General features: G+C 43.9%; 1 protein-coding gene across 2 annotated transcripts in view; it reads right to left on the bottom strand.

Moving 5' to 3' along the window:
• GNPTAB (N-acetylglucosamine-1-phosphate transferase subunits alpha and beta) overlaps positions 1–14,005 on the bottom strand; it is a 78,243-nt gene extending 64,238 nt beyond the window's left edge. Inside the window, exon 1 of one of the 2 annotated variants that reach the window (XM_046011902.1) lies at positions 13,665–14,005. In XM_046011902.1, coding sequence (XP_045867858.1) covers positions 13,665–13,781 — 117 coding nt within the window. In that variant the 5' untranslated portion in view covers positions 13,782–14,005. The remainder of the gene's footprint in view (positions 1–13,664) is intronic. The other variant, XM_046011904.1, reaches the window with a different exon arrangement.
• Between the last annotated feature and the right edge of the window lie 1,563 nt (positions 14,006–15,568).

Genomic DNA, 15,568 nt, shown 5'->3' with positions numbered 1-15,568 from the left:
TAAAGCATTTGTTCTCCTCTTGTGGATGGGCCTCAGTGCCTCAGTTGAAGGCCTGAATAAAATAAAAAGGCTGAGTGAGAGAGAACTGTGCTTCTGACCTGACTGCCTTGAGCTGGAACATCGTCTTTCCTCCCTTTGGATCTGAACTGAAACAACAGTTTTTCCTGGCTCTCAAGTCTGCCAATTTTAAGACAGGGACTATACTAAACTTTTATGAGTTTCAGGCCTTTATACTTAGATTAAGATTAATCTAAGTCTACTGGCTCTCCTAGGTTTCTAGCCTTGCTAAATGCAGATCTTGGAGACCTGTCAGTCTCCATAATCACGTGAGCCAGTTCTATGTAATAAATCTATTTTCATACACATGCAGGTAGACATCCTACTGATTCTGTTTCTCTGAAGAACCCTAATATAATTATATATGTCTATCAACTAAACCTATCTACTTTCTACTAAGGTTGAATTTAGAAACTGATCACTGCAGGTGACCTTTCTATATTTAGATACGAAGACAAATTATGTCTGCACTCAACTTCTTAGTGCCAGGCTCTATTCTAGGGGCTGAGGATAAAGTGGTGAATAAGAAAGAAGGCTGGATAAGACAGAAATCCTGTTCCCAGAGCTTACATTTTGGTGGAAAGGGAGAAGACATTAAATATATGCATATACACACATTTTCAGACTAAGTACTATTAAGAAAAGAAGAAGAAAGGGACTATAATAAGGAATGGCTTGCTAAGAGACTACTTTAGGTTGGGTGGTGGGGGAAACACATCTAAAAAGGTGATACTGAGCTGAGGCCTATAAGACAAGGAGCTCATTACATGACAGTCTTAGAGGCAGCTGTCTCCAGGCTGATGGGACTGATAATGCAAAGCTCCTAAAGCAGAAACAAATTTGATGGTTCACAGAATAAAAAGACAGTGAATACACCAGTTCTAAATCTAAACCTCAGGTAGGTTTACAAGTATCTACCTGATTTTCTGTGCCTTCACCACTGTCGTGAGAATAACATATGTAGGCTGGGGATGCCTGGGTGGCTCAGTGTTAACCCACTGTTAAGCCTCTGCCTTCGGCTCAGGTCATAATCTCAGGGTCCTGGGACTGAGCCCCGTATCAGGCTCTTCGCTCAGCGGGGAGCCTGCTTCCCCCTCTCTCTCTATGCCTGCCTCTCTGCCTACTTCTGATCTCTATCTATGAAATAAATAAATAAAATCTTAAAAAAAAAAAAACAGTTTATTAAAAAAAAAAAAAAAAGAACATGTGTAGGCTGGCCCACTGGTCCCAGCAGGATGAAAGACAGGTGCAGCAGAGCCAACCAAATCTCACCCAGATGAGCCAGCTCCCATGTGTCTTGCACATCCAGGGAATAAATGTCATTTTTAAAAAGATTTTATTTATTTATTTGAAAAGAGAGAGAGCATAAGCAAGGGCAGGGGGCAGAGGGAGAGGAAGAAGCTAGTTCAATGCAAGGCTCAATCCCAGGACCCTGGGATTATGACTTGAATGGAAGGCAGACACTTAACTCACTGAGCCACCCAGGCGCCCCAGAATAAATGTAATTTTAAGCCAAGGGATTGGCAAATTTTTTTTCTATAAAGGTCCCAAAATAGTAATCATCTGAATGGCCTCTATTTTCCTCAGGATGAATCCAAATTTCTTTCATATCATTCAACAGCCAAGTCCTAAATTGGCTACTAGGTGCCTCTCCAGCTTCCACCCTCAGTGCTGCAGCCCTTCAGAACTACTTTTGTTCCTGAAAAGTAATAATGCCTCTTAGACCCATGCCTTTACACCTATGGCATCTTTCCCTATTGAAAAGTGGTGCTAATGGGGGAGAGGTTTCCCTTCCTTCCATGGGGCCACCTATTCTATCTCCTTCAAGATCAAGTTCAAATGTCACTCCTAATGGCTGAGAAACACCCATGCCTGTCCTTCAACTTAATTTACCACAATGCGTTTTCTGTATTTGCTTGCCCATCTCCCTGTCTAGAGTGAGCTCCTAGAGAGCAGAAAGAAACTGAACTATTTTTGTGTCTCTACTAGGCAGCAGAGTACCTGGCCCAGAGTAAGCACCTCCATAAATCTGTTGAATAAACAGCTTCTGCAAATTTGGTAAAGAAGTTTTATCCAGTTTGGAATTAATCAGAGACAGAAATGAAGCTAATGGGGGCACCTGGGTGGGTCAGTTGGTTGAGCATCTGCTTTCAGCTCAGGTCAAGTCAAGATCTCAGGTTCTAGGATCGAGGCCCCCTCACCCCGAGTCCGGCTCTCTGCTCAGCAGGAAGCCTGCTTCTCCCTCTCACTCTCCCTCTGTGCTTGCTCTCTTTCTCTCTCTCTCTCTCTCCCAAATAAATAAAATCTTAAAAAAAAAAAAAAAAGAAAGAAATGAAGGTAACGGAATGAGGTAGTGAAGGAGGAACAGAAGGTATATTGGGGGGGATAAACTAGAACCTAAAGGAGAAACAATTTTAGGAAGCAATTTCAAAGTGGGCAATACGGTTTTTAGTCTGATGGTAGAATGCAAATGACTCTCCCTGCACAAGTGTGACTTTGTAACATTTTTCAAAGATCACTTTTTCCCCCTGCTTAATTTAGTGCAAGTATGAATCACACACAGGCTGACTAATCACCTGCTAAAGATATTGCATGTGGATCACAAGACTGGAACAATCTAAAGGACAGTAAGATTACTATGAGATATATGGTGAATATGCAGAACTTATTACAGCTACACTTGTTATATTTTAGAAGGAACTAGAGTAACTTACACTACAGCACAGCCTGTGTTAAATTAATGCACTCATTGCCTCTGTTTTCATATCAACCATAATAAGGCACACTCAGGTAAGAAATCATTGCAAACTTTCAGCTCTGTCTCTAAGGAAAGATTAATTAATCTAAGGAAAGATTAATTTACTCTTCAATTGTGACCCTGGGCACCAGACCAGAAGGTTGGTCTCCTGCTGTTCTCTTCATTGAGCATCTTGGCCAACGGAACAGTCCTGGGATGGGACACAGGGTATGTATTTAGCATTATAAACCATCTTTCCTCACTAAGGCTCAATCACAACCAATGAATAAAAATAATTTTTTATAATTATTCATTCAACAAAGCACCTACCCTTGATCTTAGCCAAAAGGCCAAGAAGCGATCATTCAACAAAGCACCTATCCATTCACTTAACATCTACAGTTAGCATCTGGCAGAGCAAACGAACTCCTCTATCTTGCTCACTTTTGTATCCCAAGATGTCAGCAGAGTGTCTGGCACATAAAGGAACATAAAGACCAATGATTTTGCCGCCTAAATCTCTCAAATCTGTCCACTTCTCTTAATATACCCTTCTACCAGCCTAGTCCAAGGCTCCTAATTAAGGGCCTGCAGCCATTCCTGCTCTCCCTCTAATTCAGGTTTTTCCACTTTGGCACTATTGGCATTTAATACCTGAAAACATTGTTATAGGGGCTGTCCTGCGCACTACGGAAAGTTCATCAGCATCCCTGGTGTCCACTCACTAAAAAATACAGTACCTAAGAACCTTGAATGGCACCCCATTGTTCTCAGGACAAACACCCAAATCCTGAACACCTAATCTACCAAGTGCTGGGAAGTGGGAACCACCAACTGCACTAGTCTCCCCTAGATCCTCACTTTCTCTTGCTCTCTAGCATCCAGCCACATGGGCCTGTGTTCACCTTCTCAAATGTACCTCAACTTTAAGACCTTCACACTGGTTCCAGAATCTGAACACTACTGATATTTGGGGCTGGATAATCTTTACTTTGGGGCCTGTACTGTGTATTGTAGGATGTTTAGCAGAATCTCTGGCCTCTACCCACTGAATGCCAGTAGCACCAACCCCACCCTGTACCTCATCTGTAGACATTGCCAAATGCCTCTGGGGGCAAAATCGCCCCTGGTTGAGAAGCAATGGCCTAGAGAGCACACTTGCCCTGCTCTGTCCTCTGCCTTGGCAACTCTGACCCTTCAAAGTTGAGCTCCAATTACAACAAGAAAGCCTCTCCCAATCCAGGCACCAGAAAGGACACTGCTGGTCTTTCCCACAACACTCTCTCCTTCTTTGTAGCACTGCTCACAACTATCATTAAGAAGCATTCAATGGGGTGCCTGGGTGGCTCAATGGGTTAAACCTCTGCCTTGGCTCAGGTCATGATCTCAGGGTCCTGGGATCGAGCCCCGCGTCGGGCTCTCTGCTCAGCCGGGAGCCTGCTTCCTCCTCTCTCTCTGCCTGCCACTCTGCCTACTTGTGATCTCTGTCTGTCAACTAAATAAATAAAATCTTTAAAAAAAAAAAAAAGAAGCATTCAATGTCTAACTGTACAACCAGAATATAAACTCCTCCTCCGCAGGAACAGCCCACTTTGCTTTCTGCTCTATGCCCAGAGGCCTGGCACTGTGCTCAAACAAAGAATGTGCTGTCAGAAGAATGATTATGGTGTTCTGCTAGGTGCAGGGACCCTAAGATAAGAGAGGCAGTGTCTTTGTGCTCATGATGCTGAGTACAGAAATGGCAAATAGGTTTTGTCTCATGGGCAAAACTTAATTAACTGCTCCGAGAAAACATGCATGTAGAAGTAAGTTTCTTGTGAGGCACCAAAAGACCAAATGTCACATTCCAAAATGAAGAGTTGAAACAAGAGGCAAAGTTTCCTCAGGAGATGGTTGAAAACTCATCCAAATCATGGTAGAAGGGTTTAGGAAGCTGCTGGCATTCTGCAAATCCACTTGATTTTGTTTAAAGGGGAGGGGTGGAAATCTCTTTCCATTTTCCTCAAGCCAGGAAAAAGGCTCAGTGGGACCACCAAGACAGCCCACAACAGGTATGTGCAGGTGGGTGGATGCCACAACTGTCTCACACCCACAAAACAGCTAACTGCTCTGAGGACAAAGGAGAGGTCGCTGCTATGCTGGAATCAGCCCACGTTCCCCCACTTTGAGCTGACAGGGTTCAGGATACACCACCCCAAAATACAGCACCTTACGGAGCTTACTGAATATTTCAAGCTGAAGAAATCTGAGAAACAGCAGGTGCAGGAAGAATTTTCCGACCTTCCCCCAAGGCAGGTCATCAGACTGTCTGTGAGAGGTGCCCCTTCTACACCAGGAAGAAAAGAGCATCCTTATCTCCAAAGGACAAGTACTGCCAAAAGGAATCTTAATGAACAGGCCTTGTGTTTCCCCAGCTAACTACACTTAGCTCATTCTTGTTTTTATCCTATCACAATTTTCCCAAACTCCACTCTTCATCAAACCTTCAATAAAAATACTCAGGTTTAACTACTTTTTGGAGTCTTTACTTCTTTTTTTTTAAAATATTTTATTTATTTGACAGAGAGAAATCACAACTAGGCAGAGAGACAGGCAGAGAGAGAGGAGGAAGCAGGCTCCCTGCCGAGCAGAGAGCCCAATGCGGGGCTCGATCCCAGGACCCTGGGATCATGACCTGAGCCGAAGGCAGAGGCTTTAACCCACTGAGCCACCCAGGCGCCCCTGGAGTCTTTATTTCTTAGGCTCCCACATCATGTAATACTTATATTGAATAAACATGTATGCTTTTCTCTTATCAATCTGTTTTTTGTTACAGGGGCCCCAGCCAAGAACTTAGAAGAGTAGAAGGAAAAGATAAACTTTCTCTCTTACAAAGCAAAACAGATTGGTCTTCTGTGCACCAGATGTGTGCCATGCACAAGAGAATGCCTAAGGAGGGTCATCTTAGATCAGGTCCAGGGCCCCCCAAAAGAAAAGCAAAGAGACTGAAATGAGATTCTCATGGTATCATCATACTCCTAGGGACCAAGGAAGGAGAAAGCAACCAGCCTAAATGAAGAGGCATTTGCTCTCATCAGGGTTAAAAGCAAGCCATGGCTCTCAGGGTGTAGTCTCTGAAGGAGGCCCTTTGAAAGCACTCAAGAGAGAACAAGCTTTGATACCTGCAAATTCCAGAGAGCTCCAGCACTCGTATTGGAAGGACTTTCCTGCCCTCACTTCCCTTCCTTCTTCTAGGTGCTCCAACCTCCTAGGGTGCTGGCCCCTAGAAAGGGCCAGAAACAAGCTATGGAGGAGGAGGAGGAGAAGCATCAGATGAATAAAGAGAAAAATAGCCCTCTGTGCCCAGCCTTCCTTCCTCAACTGCAGGCTTTCTGCCTAGGGCAGGCCTGAGCTGGGAAGGTAAGAGGCTTCAAATTCAACAGGCTTGCAGTGGCTGAAATGACACTGTGTTTTAAAATTTGAAGTGACTACAAGACTTTTTATTACCAGAACACCTGGGTTGCTCAGTCAGTAAAGTGTGTGCCTTCGGCTCAGGTCATGATCCCAGGGTCCTAAGATGGAGGCCCACATCAGGCTCCCTGCTCTGTGGGTTCCTTCCTCACTCTGCCTGCTGCTCCTCCTGCTTGTCTGCATGCGTGCTCTTTCTCTCTCTGACAAATGCATAAATAAAATCTTTAAAAAAAAAAAAAAGAAAGAAAGAAAAAAAGACTTTGTATTACTTAGGAGTGACAAGAGAAGCCTTAAGCCCACCTGAGTTTTCACTCAGAGGCAGAGGTAGAACTAACCCTACAAACTGATATTAAAGGGCCAGTGGGAGAGAAAGACACTTGCTACACATCAGTTGTGCTTATTTAATACAACTGCTACACATCCCACAAGTTGTGCTTACTGAGCACGACACTTATTATAGCCATGACCTACCCAGTACCACTTACCTATTCTTTCCTAATACAACTCTGTACCCACATAACACAAATGTTCATGAGAGAGGCCCTAAGTTCAGGAATGGATCAGAGTAGTCAAAAAGCAACCTCTTCCTCCTTTCAGGGTGTTTTTAGGAATGGCTCTATGATCCAATTGATCCAATTCCCAGAAAGGTTTGCTGAGGTCTTGGGTGAAGTTCTTCCTCTACTTTCTGGGAGAGCTCTCAGGAGCTAGAGGAATCCCATGCTGTTAAAATACTCTGAAGCTAGGTCTGGGCGTAGTGAAGAAAGAGCACCGTGATGAATGAGCACTGTCTGTCAGAGAGGCAGAGTGGTAAGGTCTGCACTACAGACAGGCAGAAGTGTGGAATTAGATCTTAGTTCATCAAAGCAGCTGGGGATAGGGAAGTCAGACAAATGTCTGGATGGGGTCTGAAATATGACATCTCCTATAAGAGAAGATGGCCAAAGAGCAAAGCCTGGGGAATCTCAACATTCAAGACAGAGAGAGAACAGTGAATGGGCAAGGAGAACAGAGGGTAGTCTCTGTGAAGAGGGAGTGAGAATATTTCAAACACACTGGTAGTCCAGGTGCTGCAAAAAGGTTAAGTTTTTTAATCACACAACATGCTAAATTTCATTAACAAAGTTAACAATACCTCATTGCTAAAACTGCCACTATCAATTCACCATATTCAAATGAATCATTGCCGAAAGATGTAAAGGCACAAGAATTGTGTAGTAACACAGCCAACTTAAAAAAAAATTAAAAAAAAATACACCCAACTAAGAATACAATTTCACAGACAGAATAATTAATCAAAACAGAAATAACTTTTACATCTTTTAGAGGAAGGTAGAGGGCTAAGAGTTATCAGAGTGACAATGTCAACAGTAAGGCCCAGGAAAGGAAATGGGTTTTGGCTGAAGGCTGTGTCTAGGCCATCTGTTGCTCTGGCCATTCCGTTGATAACAGCCTCGTGATTTCCCTCTGGGGAACCCCCTCAGTTCATATGCTTGAGAATGACAGCACCACCCACAATCCTAGCTCTGGGGATGGTCCAGGCAGTTCATGAGGGCATAGCAAGGACACTCATTCCGTGGATGGACAGGCCACCCTGGGCCTAGCTGGCACTACCGAGAAAGAAACTCTTTTTGCTAGAGTTACTCGACTGACAGACTAGAAGCTAGAGTTGCAGGCAGCAATCTCCTTCCATATGGGCACTGAGTACTAAACCAACAGAGCTGGAGAAGAGGGACAAAAAGAGATTCCTGATGACATCATCTGAGCACCTCTATTCAACCCTGTGAGAAGTTTCACCTGTTTGTCAACTACATGAGTCAAAAAACTACCTTTTTCTTAAGGCAGGTCTGAGTTGGATTCTGTCAATTGCAATGAAGTGCTGCTGATACCAGTAGCAACTTTAAACCGCTAACAGTTCAAAGCAAAGTTCCTGCCTCCTTTATAAAAATCTCAACTTCTTCTGGGATGCCTCAACCCATAATTTTCTTTCCCTCTGATTTTCTAAACAATTACTGTGTACCCATTCATTCAATTACTTATTCCTCGTATTGGTACTCATATATATATAGTATGGCCTCACCTCAACTAGACAAAGATGGCCAAAAATGAGCTATAAATTATATATCCACTAACACCTTTTTTACCATACAAAGTACAATCAGACCAATGGTGTCTGAGAAATCAAAGGTAGCTAAAGATGGGTCTGCATCGGGGTAGAAATCTAAACTTTTTTTTTGGAAATGAGCTTGAAGGGATGTTTATTAAGATCACCCCAATCAACTCATGCATTCACCCATCCATGTCAAGTATTTATCTGGCACCAACTGGGTACCAAGCACTTCCTAGGTACTAAGAATGCAGGAGAGACTAAGACTAGGTCCCTGTTTTGATCTGACAGTTAGCAGGGCTGTGTATCTTTCCCAAACCCTGCAAAAGAAAGAGACCATTTAAAAAGGCTCTGTGTGGCCACTGGCATTTCCTCCCTAGTGCAAACAACATTACATTATAGTTCATGCTTTCTCATATGAAACAACAAATGTATATTCACAGAACATTAAAGCTAAAAATGGGGTCTTAAAAATCTCGACTTTTTAAAACATTATTTTTAATAAAGAAAGCTTTCCTCACCCCAAAAGAAATCTACATGATATGACAGATAAGAGTAGCTGCTCCACAAACCAGGAGGCAGCTGGGAATACTAACATAGCATGGAAAGCACTGAAGGTCACGGTTTACGTTGGAACTAGAACCAGGCCAGAGGCTGTCTCACAATTCTCAGACCAGGTCCCTTGGACTCTACCTATTTGTTGCCTTTGACAAAGAACACACTCAAAACATTATCTGTTTAATGAAAGAACTAATCAAATACAAATACAAACAATTTCTTTCTTCCAATTAAGTCAGGATGAGAACCTGGTCACCAAGGCTGAGCATGACTTTGGCTGGATCCAGTTTTCAACTTTCCTTTTCACTGAACAAAAACATCTCATTAATCCAAAATGGCAGAAGGCAGGCAACCAAAAGGGAAAAGGGAGTCCAGGGGAAAGTTACCACCCAGCATGGGTAGATTCTTCCTACATCTGCTTCCTCATGGAAGTTAACTTTGGCGTACTTGTTTCCATACGTGCCGATACACACATATATACCCAGCAGTGATTTACAATTTTCTATTCGCAATCCTGAAATCCAGAAAGTTCTCAACACTGAAGACCTTTTTGTACCTTATTTGGCAACAAAACCTGACCACCTGAACTCACTGGGTGGCAAAACCTGGCCTACAACTGATTAGGAACTATTTATAGTCTTCATTTCCTAACTGAGTGAGAATACTCCTATATTTCACTGTAACAGATACTCATGTTTGATGATAAGGTTAATTCAGTAGAATTTTCAGAGAAGGGATCGTGGATTTGTATACAAGTGGTTCAACTAAATAATTATGGCCCTTAAGTAATAAAATTTTACTTCAAAAACACACGTTTTAAAGTCTATATTATAGTATCGGGCACCTGGGTGGCTCAGTGGATTAAGTCTCTGCCTTTGGCTCAGGTCATGATCTCAGGGTCCTGGGATCCAGTGCCACAGCAGGCTCTCTGCTCAGCAGGGAGACTGCTTCCTCCTCTCTCTCTCTCTCTGCCTGCCTCTCTGCCTACTTGTGATCTCTCTCTGTCAAATAAATAAATAAAATCTTAAAAAAAAAAAGAAGTCTATATAATATCAACCAATCCTTTAAAAAAAAAAAAAAAAAGGCGGGGGGGGTGGTGCCTGGGTGGCTCAGAGAGTTGGGCCTCTGCTTTCGACTCGGGTCATGGTCTCAGGGTCCTGGGATCGAGCCCCGCGGCGGGCTCTCTGCTTGGCAGGGAGCCTGCTTCCCCTTTTCTCTCTGCCTGCCTCTCTGCCTACTTGTGATCTCTCTCTCTCTGTTTCAAATAAATAAGTGAAATGTTTTAAAAAAAAAAATCAACCAACAGAGGACAAATATTTAAAAGCAGAAGTTTCAGAGCTAAAATTGATTTTAGGAGCATAGTAATCTAGTGCTCTCATTTGCAGGTGTGGGAACTGAGCCTCCCAGAGGCCATAGGATTTGTCCAATCAACTAGTTTACATTAGATAAGCTCCTATCTCCTACCCTCACCCCAAGGCGGTATACTTCAGTAGCTATTAGTACCCACCCTGAGGGCTCTCCCTGTGGGATTGGAAGGAGCTCTGCTTTTGTTTGACCAGTGTTCCGAAGAAGAGCTCTCCAGAAACTACCCCATCAGCTTAAAGGGAAATTTTTAAAAATGCTATGTGTTAATACTTCCCTCCCTGAGTTTTATTTTTCCTCCTCAAAATTTGGATGAGTATACAAAGGGCTTATCAAAATGTAGCAGCCAATACCACTTATACTGAGAGGGGGGAAAATGCTAATGAATTCACAGTTAACGAGGCCCTTCTTAGTCCTTTCTTTTATTTACTGCAATTAGTGAAGTTATTAAAAGTTGGTAACATTAACTGTATGGTGGGAGTATTCTACTCCAAGGGTTTATTTCAAAATAAGGACAAGGGCATAAAACAGTTGATGATAATACAGTAGCAGCACCTACTCTACCATTTAATGAAAGTCTGTTATACGTGTCAGGAACCTTGAATGGTGCCTTACAGAACAGGTTTTATTTAATCCTATCGCAGTTTCAAAGATAAGGAAACTGGGGTTCAAAAGGTTAAGTACCTTTTCCAAGATCATTCAAAAGACAGCCCAGCCATGGTGAGAAACCATGAAGATGTGTGCTTAAGAGCAGTACAGCTCTGGAACCATACAGTGCCTTGGTTGAAAGACCCCCTCTGCTAGTAACTAGCTGGATTACTCTGTGCAAGTGCTCCAATTTCATCACCTATAAAATGGGTATAATAATAGTACCCACCTCATAGGGGTGCTATTGTGAAGATTAAATGAGTTAATATATGTAATGCAGGTAAGAGAGTGCCCAGTATCTGGTAAGCCCTATATATAGCTGTTATTACTAATATTGGCACCAGCCTTCAAACCCTGATCTGCCCAATCCCACGGCTCCTTTTTTTTCATTGTGCTGCAGAAATTGTACTACGGCAGGTGCCTGGCTGCCTTAGTCAGTAGACTACACAACTCTCAGACCTCCAGGTCATCAGTTCAAGTCCCACGTTGGGTGTGCAGCCTACTTAAAAGAAAAAGAAAAAAGAAAGAAAAGAATTGTACTACAGGCAATATATTAGTGGCACTGAGCCAGCTGTCTCCACCTCCCAAGTCACATGTTGACATTCTTCACCTATTATTTCTCTTATATGTTCCAAACTTTAATATTTGTGGCCCATTTCAAAGCTGACAGATGTTTTTCTTTTGGTAAATAACCAGACATGGAATATATAAAATGAAAAATTCTGGCAACTGATTGCCTTTAAGTCACCTTCACACTGCAGAGATGTTAGTAAACAGCTAATTTAAAATTACTCAGGGACAAAAAAAATCTTCTACCAAGAATAAGACACTTAACTGTGCATAGATACATTCACTGTATGAAACTGCAGTATATGAAACAAAGAAGAGCTGTGGAATAATATTAGGTACATATTCCACACTTACATGTCTGGGGCACTTTCTCACTCTGACTTGTAAGACTTATTTTCATTTGCCCCTAGAACGAGAACTATTAGAAGTGTACACTTGGAAAGCATGCCACACAATCAATTCATTCACTCATTAAACAAATATTTAGACTGCCTATGTGGAGTACCTGGAAGAGTGCTTGGGTGAGGATTACAGTAGCTAAACAGACAACACCCTCTCCTATGAAGTTTATAATGCAGCATGGGTACAGACTAATAAGCAAATGTATACTGTGGCATTTCTAAAAACCATTCTCTTAATTTTAAAACCTTCTGCAACCTCCTACCAAAAAAAAAAAAAGGAAATATTAAAACAAGGAAATAGATGTCTAACAATTTCAAAATACAACTTTTCCCCAAGTTGCTACTTATTTTTTTTTAAAGATTTTATTTATTTATTTGACAGAGAGAGATCACAAGCAGACAGAGAGGCAGGCAGAGAGAGAGAGAGGGAAGCAGGCTCGCCGCTGAGCAGAGAGCCCAATGCGGGACTCGATCCCAGGACCCTGAGATCATGACCTGAGCTGAAGGCAGCGGCTTAACCCACTGAGCCACCCAGGCGCCCAAGTTGCTACTTATTTTAAATGTGTTCTCTAAAATCATATACATGTATTCTTCCAGTTCTGACCTACCCAGCCTCTGTAAACTTGCTTATGATAAATACCATATAAGACGGTCAATAATATAATAACTACCCAACCTAAAACAAAGGGTTATTTCATTCAAGAAAATGTTTAGTCTATTACCCAGCGAAGCATAAAAATCTATTAAACCTGGGTGTCTCCACCTCCCCAAACCTGTTGTGTGGACCCTCTAAAGAGTTTAGAGAGTCTAACCAAACTACTTTATTGCACATTAACTAAGAGCAGATCAAGAAAGGCCGGCCTTGTGTGATCCAGAGTCTAAATTATGAACATAGCCCATGACCGAAGGGCTTGTACTGGGTCCCAAGAGGTTGGGTGCTGGAGTCCAAGACAAGGCTTCCTAGTCAGATGAAGGGGCCCTAGCCTCAGCTGATCTCGAGACAGGGAAGAATGTCTGCGGCTGCCAACACATCTCTCACACCCGTGTGTACACATCTACCGGGAGAGCCTCTACAGGATAACTGGTGTTGTTCCCAGTAACAGAGCAGAAGTGAAAAAAAAAAAAAAAAAAAAATCCCTTTTACAAGTAAGTCTTTAAATTTGGAGCCAGTACCCGGTCCTCACTTCAAATTCACGTACAAAGAAACATACACCCCTTGGAGAAAGTTCTGAATTCCGGAAAGAAACCAGATTATGAAGACAAAGTGCCTTTGTCAAAAGCGAGAAGATCAGGAGGGTGACAATAGAGACGAAAAAAACCTGTAAGAGGGGCAAGAAATGAGAATTTTGGAGAACTTAGGAATGGGAAAAGACACCGACTCTGGGTTCTGGGAGGCGGCTTCGTGGAGGAGGACAGGCCTGAGGGAGAAAACCAAACGACTTGGGGAGCCGGAAGAAAACACCTGGAGGCAACGGGAACTGGTTGAACGAGCGCCTATCCCTCAAACCGTCCGGAGGACGAGATCTGGATTCCAGATGTGAACCCAGAGCTCGGGGAGATCTGAGTTCTAGGAGCCTCCGGGGGCGGGGGTGGTGGGGGGGGGGGGGTGAGGCAGGCTCTGGGACTTGTCCCCGCAGCTGCACCGAGGATGGGGAGGGAAGAGGCAAGCACGCCTGGGCTCCGAGCGCCGCGGGGCTCTAGAGGGCAGGGGCTCCGGGAGCCGCGGAGTCGTACCGGTCCAGGGCGCCCCGGCCGGGGCACCCGCACCGCTACTCACCTCTCCGAACTGGAAGGCAGAGACGATGGTGACCACGACGCCCACGAAACAGACGTAGAGCCCATACCTGTGGGATAGACAGGTATAGGTCTGTCTCTGTAAGAGCTTAAGCAGCATCAGGCCTCCGCCGCGCCGCGCTACGCCACGCCCCGAGCAGCCACAGCCGCCGCGCCTCAGCGAGCCGCCATTCAGCGGCCCCTGCCCGGCCGCCCCGCTCAGGTCACAAGAGTCGGCCGCCAAGCATTGCTGCTCCGAGGATCGACGCCCGCTCGGCTCCGCGCCGCGGCCGCCGCTTCCGGGAGCCGGGAGCCCACGCCCTCGGCGCGGCGGAGGCGGACCCGCGGCCCGCCAGGCGGCGGGCGCCGCCCCGGTTGGGCCCTGTGAGAGTCTGCGGCGACAGTGGCAGCGGGGCAGCCAGCGCCACCTAGCGGGCGGAGGGGAGGAGGAGCGGAGGGCAGGCGCGTGCCCTTCCCATCCGCGCGTGCGCGACGGCCTCTCGCTTCGGCCGGGATCTGCACAGTGAATTGGGGGCGCACTGAGAGCGCACCCGACCCTAGAAGGTCGCTGTGCCACAGACGGCGTTATGAGTACTTGTGTACACAAAACTGTTTATGCATTTACAGTAAGTGAAAAATTATGGTAAATCATTTTTTACAGCGCCAAGAGGGGATGCTCTAGGAGGCTCCTTTACCCTCTGTCTCTTTAACTATGTTGTTTGAAAGAGGAAACCTTTAGACTAAAAGTGCCCAAACCCAAATTCAATTCATTCATGTAGTCATTGAATGTGTGGTGAGTGTCCGGTGCCTGGCAAGTGCTTGCTGTTGAGTATTAAAAAATGAACTAGACCTGGCAGCTGTTGCCAGAGAGTCTGGCTGAGGAGATAAACACACAAAACACTAAGTACAAACAAAGTTAAGACAGAAATAGTGCCAAGTATAGGAGGGGAACCAAAGCGGCGGTGGTCAATTCTACTTTGGCACCAGATGATTCCCGGAAGGGCCTCCTCTCGGTGCCTCTTATTTGGGAGAGATTTTCATTTTCTCCCAATAGACTCTAGTTACTATGATTTTTGCCTTGATCTAGTCACTCTGGAAAACAGTACACTTAGCCTATCTCACTATCATTTATAGCATCTTTAGAATTATCTTCAGAAGCAGCTTAAGGAAAGACTCAAAATATGCCCTTAATTAGATGGCCAGATGAAATGAACAGATCAATCCAAGGTAAGGCATTTACACGTTTTAGTAAATTCTTTTCATCCTTCTTTAGGAAAAGCTGATTACATGCTCTACATACATGATGCATTATGGCAGTTACGTGAAACAGTTCTGAGGGCTTTTCAAGCAGGGTAACAGATATAAAACCATCTAGCATTCAACAGGACTCTGTTACAGTGTTTGTTTCCACAATAATGATGGCTAGAATTTACTTAGAATCTACTGTAGGCGGGGGTTCAGCTAATCCTCAAAACAACCTTATGAGGGACATAGTGTTATTATCCCCATTCTACAGATGAAGAAATTGAGGCACAGTTGAGGTTAAATAACTGTCTAACATCATTCAACCAGTAAGTGACAGAATTGATATTTGAACAGTATAATTTGGCTCCAAAACAGGGCTGAGGGTAAGGGGAAGTGAGTTGTCCTGCAAGAGCAAGGTCAAGAAAGATTCTTTGTTTAAGATTTTGATATTTTGTTTTTGGTGGATATTTTGTATTAATTTTGAGCTTTTTAAAAAATAGCATTAAAATATGATTCATCTTGTTTAGTGAGTTTTGGACTTTCCCTTAAATTTTGCACCCAAGGCAAGTGCCTCACTCTGCTGGCCCTGGCCCCTAGTCTTGGCCCTACCTAGAAGCTACAGGTCTGAGAAAGTTTGCTTTGTTGTTTGCTTTTTTTTTTTTT

The sequence above is a fragment of the Meles meles genome, chromosome 7, assembly GCF_922984935.1.
Source record: "Meles meles chromosome 7, mMelMel3.1 paternal haplotype, whole genome shotgun sequence".
In the NCBI taxonomy this organism is placed as follows: domain Eukaryota; kingdom Metazoa; phylum Chordata; class Mammalia; order Carnivora; family Mustelidae; genus Meles; species Meles meles.
Note: the sequence above shows the minus strand (reverse complement) of the source record. Positions and strands in the feature narration are given on the sequence as shown.